General features: G+C 41.9%; 1 protein-coding gene across 4 annotated transcripts in view; it reads left to right on the top strand.

Annotated features, from left to right (window-relative positions):
• The window catches only part of ANO9 (anoctamin 9), a 769,113-nt gene that overhangs the window by 504,340 nt on the left and 248,112 nt on the right, over positions 1 to 16,661 (top strand). For all 4 annotated transcript variants that reach the window (XM_078682729.1, XM_078682726.1, XM_078682727.1 and 1 more), the window contains one exon: positions 5,992 to 6,038. In XM_078682729.1, the coding sequence (XP_078538855.1) occupies positions 5,992 to 6,038 (47 nt within the window). The remainder of the gene's footprint in view (positions 1 to 5,991; positions 6,039 to 16,661) is intronic.

The following is a 16,661-nucleotide window of genomic DNA, read 5'->3' as shown; positions in this document are numbered from 1 at the left end:
CCCCTTTCTTGATAATATGGCCCAAAATTTCTCTGCAAATTGTCTGTAATAGACTCACACATAACCCACATTAAAAATAAATGTAAGAAAAAAGGTATTAAAACAATATGTTTACGAATTATTCAAGGAAGTCAGGACGACACTCTTTCCCGAACAGAGCAGGTTCTGTCTGAAGCCCACTGAAAAGCTGGGGCCCTCGGACAGAGCCCACTTTGTCCATCCCTTAAAACCTCTCTGTCCATCCTGCCTCACATGGTGGAGTCATCAGGGGAAATCAGTGATGGTGCCCCAACAGAGGCCAAGTGGAGGCAGCCGACTGCCTGCTGTGGAAATCCCTTAGAGGGTAAGGCGGCAGTAAGTTCAGCGGGATGAGAGCCCACCAACTTATAACTGAATTTCTGCTTCGTCTATATCTAAATACCTCCAAATTGCAAATAAGGTCGCCTTCCAGATTGTGACAAATGTTCCAATCCTATTTCCTGCATTTTGGCTATTACTTCATCACAGACCCTCTCTGATGACAGAATAGATAAAATAATGTCTACTTTCCCGCCTGTTTCCACTTCACCTTGCTCTTCTCATTCTCGTTCTCATAGCCCGATTTTGCTGTTCACGGCTCCTCTTTCTAGTGATCGTTCTTTATTGAGCCACTTTCAAGGGACTGGTGAACCTATCGTTCCTGGAAAGAAGCCTCCCAAAAGAACCAGCTGCCATCAATGTCTGTAAGAGAACATTCTGTTCCATTCTGGGAAAGTGCAGTGGTCGTCACTATTCTAAAAAGAAGATGACTGCTGACCCTGCAACCCGTACAAACACTTTTCGCTCATGCTGTCATGGCAAAAGTCACAAAGGGTGTGGTTAATAACTATCATTCGTAATTATGGAATACAGGGCAGTTCTGGATGGAGGACATGCATGCTTTCATACCTGCCACAGGACACAAGCTTGGTGGTGGTGTTGCTGATGATGATCTGTGCCTCAGCTTAGATGAAGGTGCTGCCACAGCCCTCATCGTGCCCAACTGCCCACGGATTGTAATGGAGTCAGTTCCAACAAATACTTATTAAGCAGCTGTTTTTTGCTTGCAGAACGAGATCCTGATTACAGCAACTCCATGGATGCTGGGAAATGTAGTTTATCGACAGGGTGCCATTGTATAGTGTGTTCCTCAAACAAACAAATAAACTCTGTGAAGCCCACCAGTCTTCCCTTGTCATGGACTCAGTGTGATGTGAGCAGGTTTGAAGCATTACACTCCGCACCCACCAAGCCACAAGCATTAAACCATGTCTCCTGATGGACAATTAATGATCCACATCAAAAGGGACACTGGTAACATCCAACTCAGTGTGGAATCCTGTCCTCAAAATATTGCTACATATACAGATGGATCCCTTATGTTTTAATATAGCTGTATAGCCCACCTTAGCAGGCTATACCGGCTCTTAAAAGCCCGCTCCAGAGTTAAAGGCCTGAGCTGGAGTGCCTTTAACAAAGTATAGCCCAGCTACGGATGGCTATAAGGCTATTAGAACATTCCACCACTAAGAGGCTGATTGTTCTAACAAATTAAACAGATGCCGTGTGTAGCTCGAGGGGGTTGAAATCCCCTCGGTCTCAGCAGGGCCATAGTTCACAGCAACAGCTGTGAGCAGACAACTTTGAAATGTTGAAGCTTCGTGCTTCTATCAGCTATTAGAAACCCGGAGCCCTCCATTGTTTTCAGTGGAGCTCCCAACATTCCAATGTTCTAATTCTGATAAGATGAAGGTCTTTATTTTCGAAAACCTCTCTTCATTTCTATTGGTCAACCAACTGATCGCCAGAAATGCTGGGGCCCCATCTCTTCCGGGTAAAATGGCATACAATCTGGGAGCCACTTTCAGCAACCAAGTGTTCTTTAAGACTCATGTGACGTAGGTTACAACTATCTATATACTTCTTACTTAAATTTTGAGGTAGAGCATTTCTATTGTCTCCCCGGATGCCCACACAGGCCCCACAGAGCCAATAGGTTCTCCATCTAGGATACTGCCGGCAGATTCACCCTCTGCACCAATTGGACCCTCTGACACTATTGCAACTCCACTGTTGCCTTTGCTGACTCCACATCTGGTTGTGTGCTCCATGCCTGGTCATGGAACATTGATGCCAATGCAGACTCACCAATGTCAGAAGATGAGGCGCAACCAAGTGTGCGCTCCGATTCAGAGTCCACTCCGGTCTGACATAGACTGAGGCCTCGCTCATATCTAGTGTCTCTCACCCTTTGCCCCCGCATCTTAGTCGATTAGCATCCCACCTCAACAGGGCAGGCCTTATACACTACATTCCATGTCTGGGACAGGCTATGAAAATGACAAAGATGCAGGAAATACATTTGGCCAACCCCACCACAAAGAAAACTGGTATGATAACCCTGGGATGCCGGTAGTTTTAACACCTCTCCTCATATCACCTCTTCTCAACCCCAGGTCCTGCCATTGAAGAAATAGCCTGCTTTGCGATGGTCTTGCGGAGACCAGCTGAACTTCTCGACCTCTAACTCCCCACCTTAAAAGTCAAAACTAATGTCCTGACCGAATTCTTCCAACTGAGGAAAATCAATACTGAGCCCCTGCTGCCCTTCAATGAGCACTCCCTAACACCCTATCTTTCATTAAGACATGGAATGTAGTGTATAAGGCCTCCCCTGTTGAGGTGGGATGCTAATCCAGGGGAGTAATCGAGTAAGTATTTGGATTTGTCCAACTGGCGGAAGGCTGCAACACCAAGCTCTCAGGTGAGGGGTGTAAGACAAAAAGGCAGGGTCTCTGGGGCAGGTCGGTGGCGCCGCACAGTTTGGTGATTCACCAGGGGCCAAAGAAAGGTTTGGCCTAACACCCCTAAAAGGGTGTTAGGCCAAAAGTCGCTTTTCACAACATATAAAAAGTACACTACCTTTAAGGTCCAAGTGCCCGTCTGTACCATCAAGAGGTGAGTACAGTTCCATAAATACACTCCACATACCACTCAATACCACATAATTACATACCACATAATTACACTCTACTCAATGCAACATAAATACACTCCACATAATGCCACTCAATGCCACATAAGTACACATCATAATTACATTCTATTCAATGCAACAAATACACTCCGCATAATACCACTGTGCCACATAAGTACAAAAAAAAAAGAAGACATTTTTTATGTTAAAATATTTTTAATCTGGTTGTTCAGTTGTATATAATGTTGTCTTGGTTTTTATAGAGCTAACAAAAATGCTTAACACTTTATTATATCTTTTAAACATAATGCACATCAGCCACAATGCTATACAACATAGCCAAAACTTCAGGATAAACACATAAGGCCCCAAAAGCGAGACCTATTGGCTATGCCAATGCTTGTTTAGACTGGGGGTCAGTGTCTGGCTACTCTTGGCTGTCTAATGCAGTTGGGGCTAGAGATGTCTGAAGTGCGCATGTCAAAGCAGCCGTCGCCAGACAGCCGGCCAATCAGACATGTGCACTTATGACACATTAGGCTGAGAAGCTTCTGCTATCATTCAGAAAGAGTAGCCCCGACCCCCACCCTGAAATCGGACTTGATGGGCGCACTTTGGCACTTAGTAATACTGTGGTAATTACCTTTTAATCCCATTTAATTGACTTTTTATACGGTTGTAGTAGGGGAGCAACGCTCCTCTGCCCTATAGGAGCAGCCACCGCTGATCCCACGCATACAGATAACCAGATCAGGAGGGCTTCATTCTCTTACATCTCTCCTAAAGCGTGGAACGGCCTCCTACTCCACACCAGAGCCTCCTCCTCTGTTCTTGAACTCTGCAGGAAGCTGAAGGTCTTGCTTTTTGATTAACCAACGTACCATATCGAGGGGTAGGCACACATACACCTGCTTAGAGCCAAAATACCCTCGCAGGTGATAAAGCGCATTCCGAATAACATAGCATGACATCCCAAGTCAAAGATTGTTTATTTTCATTGAATTCTAGCTGATCCTGAGATTCATTTTTGTCACTACTTTTGATTTTGATCATTTTACCTTGTGCTAGAATGATGAATTCCCTTGCTTGAGCCTCTAATGCGCCTGTTAATATTTCAGACAAGCCCTGTGCATCTGCAACTTCTGTCAGAAAGCTTGACATATTCAGTTCGGAGCTATAGTGACCCCGGGCAGTTGTGATATTTAAGGAATCTGGAAGCTGCGGAGAAGAAAGTATAAAGGCACAGGTGTAATGACAAGTGAAAAGCCACTGACTGCAAGTGTATTTATGACACTTGTCAGGCTTTCCCACAGCTTCCTTGACGCCTGCAGAGCTCCAGCTCAGGCATGTCAGCAGAATAGCGACAGAAGTGAATCCTGTGGAGAGAGTCTTAAAAGATTGTTTGCCAAGCTTGTGGTGGCTGTAAGTAAGAGCAGGAGAGCTGCAGAAAAAAAGACTTGAGATGGCATTAAGTTCCAGTAAGAAGCAGTAGGAGGGAACTATTATCCAGGCTTATTTGGGTCCTAAAAGATTTGGGTCCTGTTTTTCAGTTTTAATTTCCTGACAATAACTCAATTTCTTTCAAGGCCAAATAATCCTAATAATATTTTCCTTGGTGGCTTTTCAGTGTCTGAAATCGGTAAAATAGAAGCTGGGGATTCTGTTCCCTCAGTGTCACTGACATGGACTTCTAAATCTCAGAATATGCTATTCCAAATTAAGGAATTTAAATAATAATTGTGTTTGGAGAATACTTTCAATCCTGTATGATTAGAGAGGTCCATCATTTACTAGCATATGCAGATTGGTCAGCATAAATCATTACTATGTAGAACACAATTAGATTCCTCGTCAGTATAAATGGGAAACCTATGCAAGAATAGATTGACGATCTTATTTCTTATATACAAATCCCTGTTCAAGCATAACACTTGATTGGCAATACATCCGAATTACTCTGTGCCAGTATGAATCCCTTTCACTGGTCAGATAACAGAGAGCTTTTAAAAAAACAACTCCATGTACTTTTAAAATCTTTTGGTGGAGGGTTGAGTTTCTGTTGTGTGGTCTAGTGTCCCAAGAGTGACATTAGTTGTAGAGAAAACGTCAAGAGGTGCAGGAGTAAAGTATTGAGGTGTAGTAGTGAAACCTAGAGTTCCAGAAATGAAAGTTTGAATTCCTCTTCTTATAATAGTGAAGGCTTCAGTTCTAGAAATATAATCTTTGGTCACAGTAGTGAGGTCTTACATTTCAGTAATTGTAGGCTGGGGGAGGGGTGCTGGTGATGCATTCTGCGCTGGCCGCCCCGTGGCAAACTCATGTAGGAGTGGAGGAGCTATGCCAGTAGTTAGTTGTTGAATTTCCCCCAAGAAACAAGAAAATCAGGAGTTATGTTAGTGAAATCTCAGAGTTCAAGTAGTGTTGTTTGTGCGGCACAATATGGAAATATATAATTTCAGTAGTGAAATATCTAGTTCCAGAAGTGGCATTTATAGTACTCGTAGTGAAATCTAGAATGTCAATACTATAGTGGCATTTATAGTACTCGTAGTAAAATCTAGAATGTCAATACTATAGAACAGTCTAGTCTAGAAATGTGAGGCCCAGAGTTCTAGTAGCAAACATTGCTCCTCCTATGAACCCAAGCATTGCCTAGAAGGCAGCACTCTCACCTACACATTGATTCAAATTTGACAGGTTAGACTTCGTGGTAGAGCCATTTGTATTTGTAAGGAATATGGCGTGTTCATGTATTTACTTTTTGATCATAACTGTGATATGTCTTGCAAAAAAAGAATTAATCTTGCTTAGATAGGTCACTTCTACACTACCAATTTCTACACCTATACTTCTCCTGTAATATGTGGCCTCAAAAAAGCATTATTGTTCTTTGTTTCCTTCTGCCCCCTCAACCCAACAATGTATTTTTGTACATTGTTCTCAGCTCCAAACGTTCTTCGGCCCAGTTAACTTCTTTTCATCATTCTCCTTTTCAGAATACGAATTGTTTACTTTATCCTGCACAAAATTGAACTACCACAAGGTAAGCACACATCAAAGTATGCAATCAATCAGAATCATTTGTGCAACATTCCAGAAATTGTCAACCTATTACACAGCCTTCAAGCTTTATGTCCTCTCAACACCCGCAAGTGAGTGTGTATGATCCATTGCAGATCACCACTAAATGGCTCATTGTTTTTCAAAGGACAGATTCAATAGACTAGAGAAGGGAATACAACTGAATTTCAATGTATTTCCAAACCAGAAGTCTTGTCACTGGGGATCTCTATAGAATTACCTTTGTCCTTTGTGGCAGTGAATAAAAAACAAGTGTTATCCCTCTGGCTAATTTGGTCTATAGATTTTCAACATTGAACTTATAGGGAGGCCATGTCCATATAATAGGGGTACTCAGTCGACTAAACAAAAGCAACCTCTGATAAGCGAGATTTAGTCTGAAAAAATGATAGGTCACCATTCCTTCCACATCTTGTGGATATACCTACTCCTGCCATATTTTGTGGATGGAAGATAGTTTTGTAGTATTCTTACACAAAACAGTTTTTGCTGCCCTATTTTCGCTCTTCTGTAAGTTTCTAGATCTCTTTCTGCTAGAGACACATATGCAGTAAGCTTGTGTGTGTCATCCTGTATTTCACAATACCCTAGTCAACCACAAGTTTATCCGCGTTTGCAGTTAAAAAACAGAGGTTCTTTGGCTAAATTGAACTGCAGGTAAACTCCTAATTATTTTTTTGTTCAAACAGAAACCGTAGACTTAGCACAGATCCTCCAAAAATGTGCCCGTTCAAATGAGTACTCCATCGAAGACCATCTGTGTATTGTAATGAGGACTCACCCAAAGATCTGGTAACAGTGAGGAAAAGGAAAATGTCACTGACCAAACATCGATTGTTAACAAGAACCCCACTAATATCACTTGTTTTATTCACCCCTGGAAATCCCCAACAGGCTGCAAACACCTCTTACATAGCCACTGCCATGTTGGTAAAATAGTGTGCAGATGTGTAGCAAATCGTAATAGTAATGTCTGTGGTATTCCTACTTTCCTTCCTACAATGGATAGATCAAATCCCGGAAATGTCTCAAGCAGACACACCTACTGCCCCTTTTCCTTTCTGGATCTTCTGGTATCTACCTCTTTGCATTTGTTTGTTGCTCAACTCTCCACTTCTTCCCACCAACATAGTCTTTTAGATCTAAGAAACATTCTGTCTCCACTTTAACATGTAAGTAAGCATCAATCTTAACTTTTCCACAGCTCTGTTTGCTTCCTCATGTTCCAATATCTTTGAAGCTCCACTGCATATCTTTCAAAGTGCTTGCCGGGTCTGCCAAATTTACCATTTCCAGATGCTCAAGAAACACCAGGGGTTGGGAAATTCTTCATCTTGAAATATTCTAGTTCCTCAAAGCTTTTATTTCTGCCCATGCTTTTTCCTGATCCATCGCTAATTTTTGGAACTCATTACTGCCAGAGATTTAGATGTCAACTTCTATGTTACTTTGCAAAACTCTTTAAAGATATTTTCTTTACACTGTCTTATTCTGTGCTAACGTTTCTATGTATGCCTGTGGGTCAGTAGAGGTGAGGAATGGTTTAGTTGATGTCCTGGGTTGCTTAATCTTTTGTGCCTGTTTAACCACATTTCTACGAATTCCTATTGTTTACCATTATCATGTTTATTTTCAAATAATAATTATTATTCTGCGTCCAAAGATCTTCATTGATTTTCATAAATTCTTGCATAATTCCCTGATGCATGAGCGGATCCCGGCGCACCATTTTCCATAGTTCTCTTCCATGGAAATAGCATCATAGAATGTCTTTGATACAAGTTTGTATTCAGATTTGTAAATTGTAAACCTAATAAAGGCCTTATTTTTTACTGAAAGTTCAAAATATTTCTCTAGGGTTACGGCATGGACTGCGCTGCAGTATCTTAATACAGAGAAAAACATTTGTGGCAGAGACCATGAAAATAAAAATGCAGCCTTATAGGCTGAAAACAGTGAGAAAGACGTAGCTTTTCCCTTTAAGAACTGTAAACTCTTCCCAGAGCCAGTTCTTGTTCCTGACTTCTGAGAGAAAAATCTCAGAAAGGATTTCAAAAAACCTTTTAGTTTTTTTTACCTCAAATATCTTTCTTTTGTATCCTCAGGGTATTTTTTTTACCTGATGCGCTTGACATCTTTAGCCATCTGCTCTCTCTGGCGTAACATTTGTTCTTTGCGTCTGACTTAATGTTTCAGGGGCAAATGTATCAAAATACCTTTTTGCGATTCTCAAATAGCGATTTTTTGAGAATTGCGATTTGAGAATTGCAAAATGGTATGTATATAAAAATTCGCAATTTTTTAGCGATTTATTAAAATTCCTTAATTGCGATTAGCAAATTGATAATCGCAATTAAGGAATAATTTCCCATTCATTTCTATAGGCCAGGAGGCCCTTAGGAATGAATGTGAAGTTATTCTCATTTTGCTATTCGCAATTTGAGAATCGCAAATTGAGAATAATTTCAAGGGTACAAGGGTGTCATAAGGACACCCTGATGCACCCCTGAAATTTACATGTGTGCGCATATGGCGCACATACATGCCCTAAGGGCATGTATGTGCACCATATGGCACCTTACAAATGCCAAAAAGTGCATTTGTGAAAGAAATCGCAAATTACCACCAACTTGAAGTTGGTGGTAATATGCAATTTCTTAAGGAGAAATCGCAATAATTGAATACTTGATGCATAGCATTTAAGGAATCGCAATTTGCGATTCATTAAGTGCTTACGCAAAAGTAAGGAATCTCAAATTTTGCGATTCCTTAATTTTGCTATGCAATTTCCTTCATACATACCGTTCAGCGAATTGTTTGTCGCAAACGCTGTTTTTTTGCGAATCACAGCGTTTGCGACTAAAAATTGCTTTGATACATCTGCCCCAATGTCAATTATCCCTTTTCTGTAAGTGCCTCTCATGTGCGAGAAAGTAAGTGGTGACTGATGCCAGAAAAGTAAGTGTGGTTTATCTTACTGCATCACATTCTGTGACTGAATGTGACATCTGTAAGAAGATGTCAAAAAGAACCTCAAAAGAAAGATGGCATCAGACTAAGAGGCAGAAGAGGAGCAAAAGCAGAAGAGAAGGCTAGAAAGATCAGCTTCCCTCCCTGCCTCAGTGTCCTTACCACCTCCATCAGCATCGAAAAAACTGAAAATGGCTTCCTCACCATCACAGCTGTCTAAGGTGTAGTCATTATCGCCTTCAGCTGTCCACTCAAAACATGTGTTCATCATCACAAGCTAGAAAGGCTTCTCCACAGGAGCAAGAACAATTTTCTCCAAAAAAGAGACAAAGGAAAGTCATTTTGTTTATTAGTTTGAAGATAGTGTAATCTCTGGACCATGCTCCTTTCTCATATTGCTCCATAACACCAATAATACCTTTTGAAGATCAGGTGAGGTCACCTTTGAGACCTCTAGATCTTTCTCCACGTAGGAAGACTTCAAAGGCAACTTCTATGTGTCCAGTAAAAAAGTGGAAACCATGATCTCCTCAGACATCCCAAAGTAGCAGAATTGTATCACTACAATCGCCCCTTCTTCTAGAGGATGCACATCTTACACCGGGTATTGTCTCCTTGTTCTGATTCAGACGTATTCCACTCATCATACATTCCTACGTCTCTACACAGTGAGCATCTAGAGTGTCCACTGTGGATGATATCCTCACTTTCCATTAGGTACTTGCGAGAAGGGAAGGAAACTCAATACCCCTTGGAGACTCCCACACAATGGTGTCTGTGATATTGAAGACAATGGCAGCTCCCACACCCTTATTACTACTGAAAAACATTTATGACTCTGGCCACTTTGACGGTGGTAACACAATGCCTTGAGAAAAATACAGACCACCTCAACAAGATCTAGAGTTCCTTAGGGTGGATACTACGCCATAATGGCAGTGAGATATAAACATGCATTGGCTCCAGAATCAGATGGCTCACCTGAAAAAGGGAGTAAGAAACTTAAAGTAATGTGGGAAAAGATGTGTGGCACAGCATCAACATATTTAAAGAGCAGAGTAACAGCACTGCTCAGAAGGTATCAGCACGAAATCTGGCACAGTCAGATTTGCCGAAACACTTCCAACAGCATTTAATAGAGATACTAACGGAAGGCTCGCTGGTCTCAAACCAGGTTATTAGCGCTACAATAGACGCTGCTGAGCTCGCCACTTCATGATACTGTCATTATATCTCCCTGAGAAGAACTTCATAGCTAAGACTGTCCTCCCTGAAGCCAACTCAAAATAGTTAACGTCCCCTTTTTAGGAACAGCTCTTTCTGGTCAACATATTGAGGAAGGGATGCTTTCTATTGAGAATGAAGCAGGAACCCTGAAGTTGGTTGGACTGGAGGAACAAAAGAAGGGGCATATTATCAAGAGAATTATCGCTGCTTTAGCGGCTGTTTTCGGCCGAAAAGCGGCGATAATTCTATTGCAGTATCAACAAGGGCACGCTAACGTGTTTCCTTGAGTAAGCAGCCCTTTAAACTCCCCTCTGCATGTCAGCGATGAATATCGCTAATGACATGCAAAGTAGGCATTCCCTTATATTTCTCCCTTGAAATCGGCGCTGACTCAGCAGCGCAATATTATCAAGCCTCAAGCAAACCCGCGATGCGATAAAATAAACCACGCTAACCGCTGTTATCGCGGGTTTGTAACGCCTGGTCAGAAACTGACTTAGCCATACTTTTAATGGCTTGTACAATGGATTGTACGGCTGAGGCAACAGGGCATATTATCAAGGAAACGTGATAAATAGTGATTTCCCGCTTTGCTTGATTCTGTTTCAAGACGCCATTGCTGGATTTAATGGCCGTGGAGATATGCCTTGATAATAATGCGATATCTCGGCAGTTATATCCGGCGATATGCGGCGTTAAACAGAATTGTGCAAACCGGGAAATGCGATATTTATCGCGTTTCCTTGATAATATGCCCCAAAGTTTGTCAAATAATATAGGGCTAAGAGCCCCGTTTTTTCATCAGCCGGCTCACTCACAGAGTTGGACTCAGAAGGCACAACACCAACAAAAGCAAGTCCAGAAACATCTGTATCACTGGCAATACGAAAAACGAATTTCGACTCAGCATAAGATATCACACTCCAGAGGAAGAAATGCCTTTGGTAATAGGTAATGATGTTCCAACAGTTACCCACTCCTGTAGATGTAGCAGTGATGTCTCATCTGGAAGAGGGGAAGTCTTTAACCACAGACAGATGGGTATTGAACATTCCAAGACAAGGCTACTTTATTTCTATCTAGGCACCTTAACCATTTAAACTAACAGCGAATAACCTCTAAACTGTACTGAAAGAGGAATCTCAGCTCCCGGAAGGCAAACGAGAAATAGGAAAAGTTCCACCATTCCAGTTCAGTGTACTCGAGGTACTTCTTAGTATTAAAAAAAGATCAAGCAAACCAATATCGATATATTTAGAGCTCTGATTTTTGACAAAAATACATTCTCAAAGAAAAATTCATGATGCTGGCCCTTTAGTTTTTTCCAGACATTAAAATGAGGGATTGGCTCTGATCCATTGATCTACAAGATGCATATTTTCATATTCCAGTCACAGATCAACACAGAAAATACCTGTGATTTATTGTTGGAGATTTTCTCTAGCAATACTCCGTCCTCCGATTGGGACTAAAATCTGCTGCCAGGACATTCTCAAAGGGCACTACAGATGTCGCAGTCCATCTGGGAAATACCATAATATTTGTTTACCTCATGCATAAACAACAGGCTCATAAAAGCAGATTCACAGTGAAGGCAGCTCAAGACTTTGAAATGACTGCCTGGCTGCTTAAGATACTAGGCTTTAATATCAAAAAAATATTCAGTCTTTCTTTATTGTTTCTTCTCATTACTCTAATCCTCCAAAACATTTCGCGTTCAGTTGTTTATACAAGTATATGCAACACAGTGACAATTGATGTCATCTTTGTATACTGTTACAAGGAGCAACTAATGATTTATCTTCGCATACAAGGACAGTGTGCTTAAATATGTGCGATCCATACTCAAGCCTTCATGATCAAGATGTCAAAATAGATTTTCCTCCACTTTTAGGTTTCTAAAATGAAATAAAACGAAAAGATAATAAACAAATAAAAATCATATAACAGTGTCTCCCATACATATGAATATCTGCACAGGTGAGGATCAGTATCATAACAACATTTGCTTTAGATTTATATCTCGACAAGACACACATTTACAATTGTTGGACCTTCAAGAGTGCTTGTTTAAGTGTACCTGATTCTGAAACGTGGTGGCACTTCAATTGACAAAAATTATTTTCAAGGTACTTTATCACCAGTCTTTGCCTCCAATACTTCTAAGTAAATGTCCCATTTCCTGTATATTATATTCACGTCGACCATACATATTGCCTTAGACAACATATCTTTTTCTGCATACACCATTTGTTTAGATCTGACAACCAAGCCCTGATGAGCGGTGCACTGAAAGAATTCCAGGACATGGATATACGCCTTTGGCAAAGGCTAATGATAAATAAGTACATTTACAGATGTGTTTTCTTTTCTTCATTTGAACCATCAACCCCAAATGCATTGTGAGGCTCCTCTCGGCATCGATGTAGTGGTAGTACTGTTGTATCCTGATCTTCTTCCTTCCTTTCCTTTCTTAGTGTCTTGTACTCTGCTTCTCAGCCAGTCTCTGTGAGGTCATCCACTGTTCTATTTGTAAATGTATGTGTCTTGTAAAGCGCACTGCTGCCCTGAGGCGTCGTGGCGCTGTAGACCGCTGGGGAACCCGTCCTGGCTATCCCTGTGAGATGATCCCTACTGGGTATCTCCAAGGTGAAACCAGGCATCCCCGGCGAATGTGGGGGGCCGTTGTAGAGATGAGGCAAGCTAATGCCCAGAGTTGCAGAGTGTGATCCCTGGTTAGAGTAGGCACCAAGGTGAGAATTATCGAGTCCGCTGACCCTGGTCCACGACCCTGCCGCGTCGGAAATTGAACCCTGGCCCCGGGCCGTTCTCTGCTTCCGGGTCTGCCGCCTCTAACCAGTGAGCCACACCACTCCACTCCACTCCACTATTTGTGTATGTTTAAGTGGTGGCTGCTCCCGGTGGGGCCTTTACTAGAACTTACCATCTATATTACATGCTGTACCTGTCCACCTTGTAATTTCATTTAATCAATAATCTACCCCTTGGACACAGCAACAAAGGATTCATCTTTATTTTATTGGATGTTACACTGGCGACGATTGGAGAAACGGAACTATGCTTGACAGAAATACAGAGAAGGAACTACTTAAGAAACTGAGAGGAACTGAATTGAGCCCATTGCTCAATGCTTTCAATGCCCCACCGGTGTCTACAATATCAGACAGCCTGCAGAAGTAAGTTGAGCGTGGGTACATTGCTTGCCTTCGCATCCGATGTTTATTGACCTTCAGATGATCTGATACTTGCTACCTGCAGTTTGAATGTTTGGGGATTCAATATTACAAGCTTAAAGTCCTGCTGACGTTTTTAGTACTTTTTTTGCCTCGTACCAGCTTTTAAATGTTGGAAGCTGCTACCATTACACCTGTGAAACTGTAAACTGTTGGGAATTCGGCTGTTTGGGAGTGCAACTGAGGGGAGCCTATCTATACCCATGAAAAGGCTGCTCCATCTGGTGGAGGCAGATAGCTAAGTGGAGCACAGTTGCCGGCATTTCTGAGAGCTGGCCCTGGAGTATGGAGTGGAGCAGAGTTGACAGCGTTTCTGAGAGCTGTCCCTGGAGTATGGAAACTACAGGAAATTTGGGAGCACAAGTGGTCTGAGAGAGAGAATTTTATGTGTGTTTGTGCACTCTTTGACTCGCATCTACATGCTGTCTACTACCAGTCTTCATACAATACGTCTACGCTGTCACTACATACTTCTACAGTGCCTCTACCTGTGTTTTTAACTCCTTCGGCGCTCATGACGAGCTGAGCTCGCCATGAGGCACAGTGGAGCCGTGCTCATGACGAGCTGAGCTCGTCATAACTGCCGCGGAACGCCCAAGCGGAAGTAATTCCCCTCCTGTGGGGCGTTCCATTAAGTAGGCGGAGTCATGACGAGCTCAGCTCGTCATGAGCACAGCTCCACTGTGCTGCATGACGAGCTGAGCTCGTCACGAGCACCACAGCACCGCGCGCGGCCCCCCTCCCCCCACGTCACGGGGAAATTAGCCCCGCGGCCAAGGGGTTAACTTTGGAAAGTGTCAACACAAGACGTATTATGCTCATCTTTCACGATCTTTTCTAACTTGTGTCAGCTGGACGGGATTGGGAATTTGTTTAATCTCCCTGCCCTCCGCAAGAGAAAACCATTGGGTGAGGAATATTCCGTTTTTAAATTGTTTTACGAGTGTATGGTCTTCCCTACAGTGAAGCCGGTAAAAACTGGCGCCCAGCGTTCAAAACTTGAGCACGCACTTCTCACCTTTTCACTTGCAGCTATGGAGTCATTCATGACGTTTTCCCTGCTCGGCAGTCATTTAGCGCTGCTGTCGGATGCCTTGGAGCAAGAGCGTGCCTGGAGCCACCCGGCGTATGTCTCCTGTGGGCCCCGCAATCTTTTGGTTGGAGGACGATGCTGGTTTACGACGTTTCCTATTACGGTCCTGTATGGTGCCAACCAACACTGTGTTTGTCTAATAAAGTTATTTCCACCTTGACAACCTTCAGCAGCATCGCGGTTGGACCGTTTTCTTGTTTGCACAACGCCTGTCCCTACTTTTGGGCAGCTTGTTCAACTTTCAAGTCACTGGTCATTGGACTTTGGACCTTAACTCCAATACATTTGTCAATAATTCAGGGAAGGAGCTGTCTCCGAAGATTTGACAACAGTGACTACATTTATTATTTTAATGTGTTATGCTTAAAAATGATCACCTGCACCTTGCATTAAATTAATTTACGAACTGTGCTGTTGGTCTGAACTGGGCATCCTAACCTTTTTGTGGGGATCCATTTTTGTGCTCAATATATATATATTGAGGTGCTCCATCCCGTTTGTTTTGTCGTTGTTTAGTTTACTTGTCCTGAATCACTTTAGGGCTCAATTTGTTTGTGGTGTTTAATGCCATTTATTATTACAGGTAATGAGCAATTTAGACGCTCGATTCTTTCTATGTTTACTTATGCTGAATTGAACCATTAGATGCTCAATTTATTTGAGCTGTTCATTTGTATTCGTATTTTCTGGTGATGTGTTTTTGAGGTATTTGATTCTGTTTATGCGTACTTGTACGAAGCCATTTTCATGCTCAATTTCTATTGAGGTGCTCAAATATATTTATTGTGGTGATTATTTGTTGGAATTTTAATTCTGCTACGCTTGTTGGAGCCATTTATTTGCTCAATATCTATTGAGGTGCTCCATATGCTCAGTTTTATTTATGCTTGCTGTTGATGGGCCTTAGAGGTGCTCAGCCTTTGTGAGGAGCCGTAGGTATGCTCAGTTTTATTTATGCTCATGTTGTGAACCACTTCGGTGCTCTACTTAACTAGAGGTGTTCTATTCTTATTGAGATACTCAGTTCTACTTATACTTACTGGTGATGAGCCTGGGGCTCAATTCTGTTGGAGCTTACGTATGCTGAACCACTTCGGTGCTCTATATTGTTAGAGGTGTTCACATTTATTATTGGAGGTACTGTACTATTATTGCTATATTGGTTTTGAGGTGTTCAGTTCTCATTTTGTAGAATTGTCACTTTGTGGATTTTACCACGTTTAGTCATGCTTGCATTCTTTTGTTAGCTCATGGTGGTGGTACAACCTTGGTACCCTCGCCCTTTGTGTCTACCTCTTCTCTCCACCATTGTGAAGAGGGTGTTATTTTTGTGCGTTTTATGTTTTTCCTTTTTTTTGCTCTTCTGCTCTCCGTTTTATCTTCTTCATCTCTTTGGTTAAAGGGGGAAGGTGTGTTGTATCCTGCTCTTCCTCCTTCCTTGTCTTTTCTTAGTGTCTTGTACTCGGCTTCTCAGCCAGTATCTTTGAAGTCATCCACTGTTTATTTGTGTGTGTTTAAGTGTACTAGCAGCTATTCCTGAGGCTGAGCAGCAGGGTGGCTGCTCCCGGTGGGGCCTTTACTAGAACTTACCATCTATATTACATGCTGTACCTGTCCACCTTGTAATTTCATTTAATCAATAAATCTACCCCTTGGACACAGCAACAAAGGATTCATCTTTATATTATTGGATGTTACAAGTACTTAACTTTATTCGGCTAGAATGAAACACAAAAGTTCATTAAAAAAACAATGAATACCTCAATATAAACAGGCACAATCAAACAATAAATATAAAGTTAAGTACTACAAAGATAAAAATTATAATCATTATTACATAAGAATAAGTTAGTGCCATATACGTAGTCTCTCAATGCCTCATTCGAGTTCGCATGGCAGTTGTTATCATATTCATCACAGCATAACACAACAATGACCTCCCTATCTCTGGAGTGTCCTCGTGCCAGGACACTCCAGAGTAACAGTGCGCGCTATAAATGTAATATAACATATAACATGTCCTTTTGAGAACTAATTTTAG

Source organism: Lissotriton helveticus, chromosome 3_1, assembly GCF_964261635.1.
Source record: "Lissotriton helveticus chromosome 3_1, aLisHel1.1, whole genome shotgun sequence".
Taxonomy (NCBI): domain Eukaryota; kingdom Metazoa; phylum Chordata; class Amphibia; order Caudata; family Salamandridae; genus Lissotriton; species Lissotriton helveticus.
Note: the sequence above shows the minus strand (reverse complement) of the source record. Positions and strands in the feature narration are given on the sequence as shown.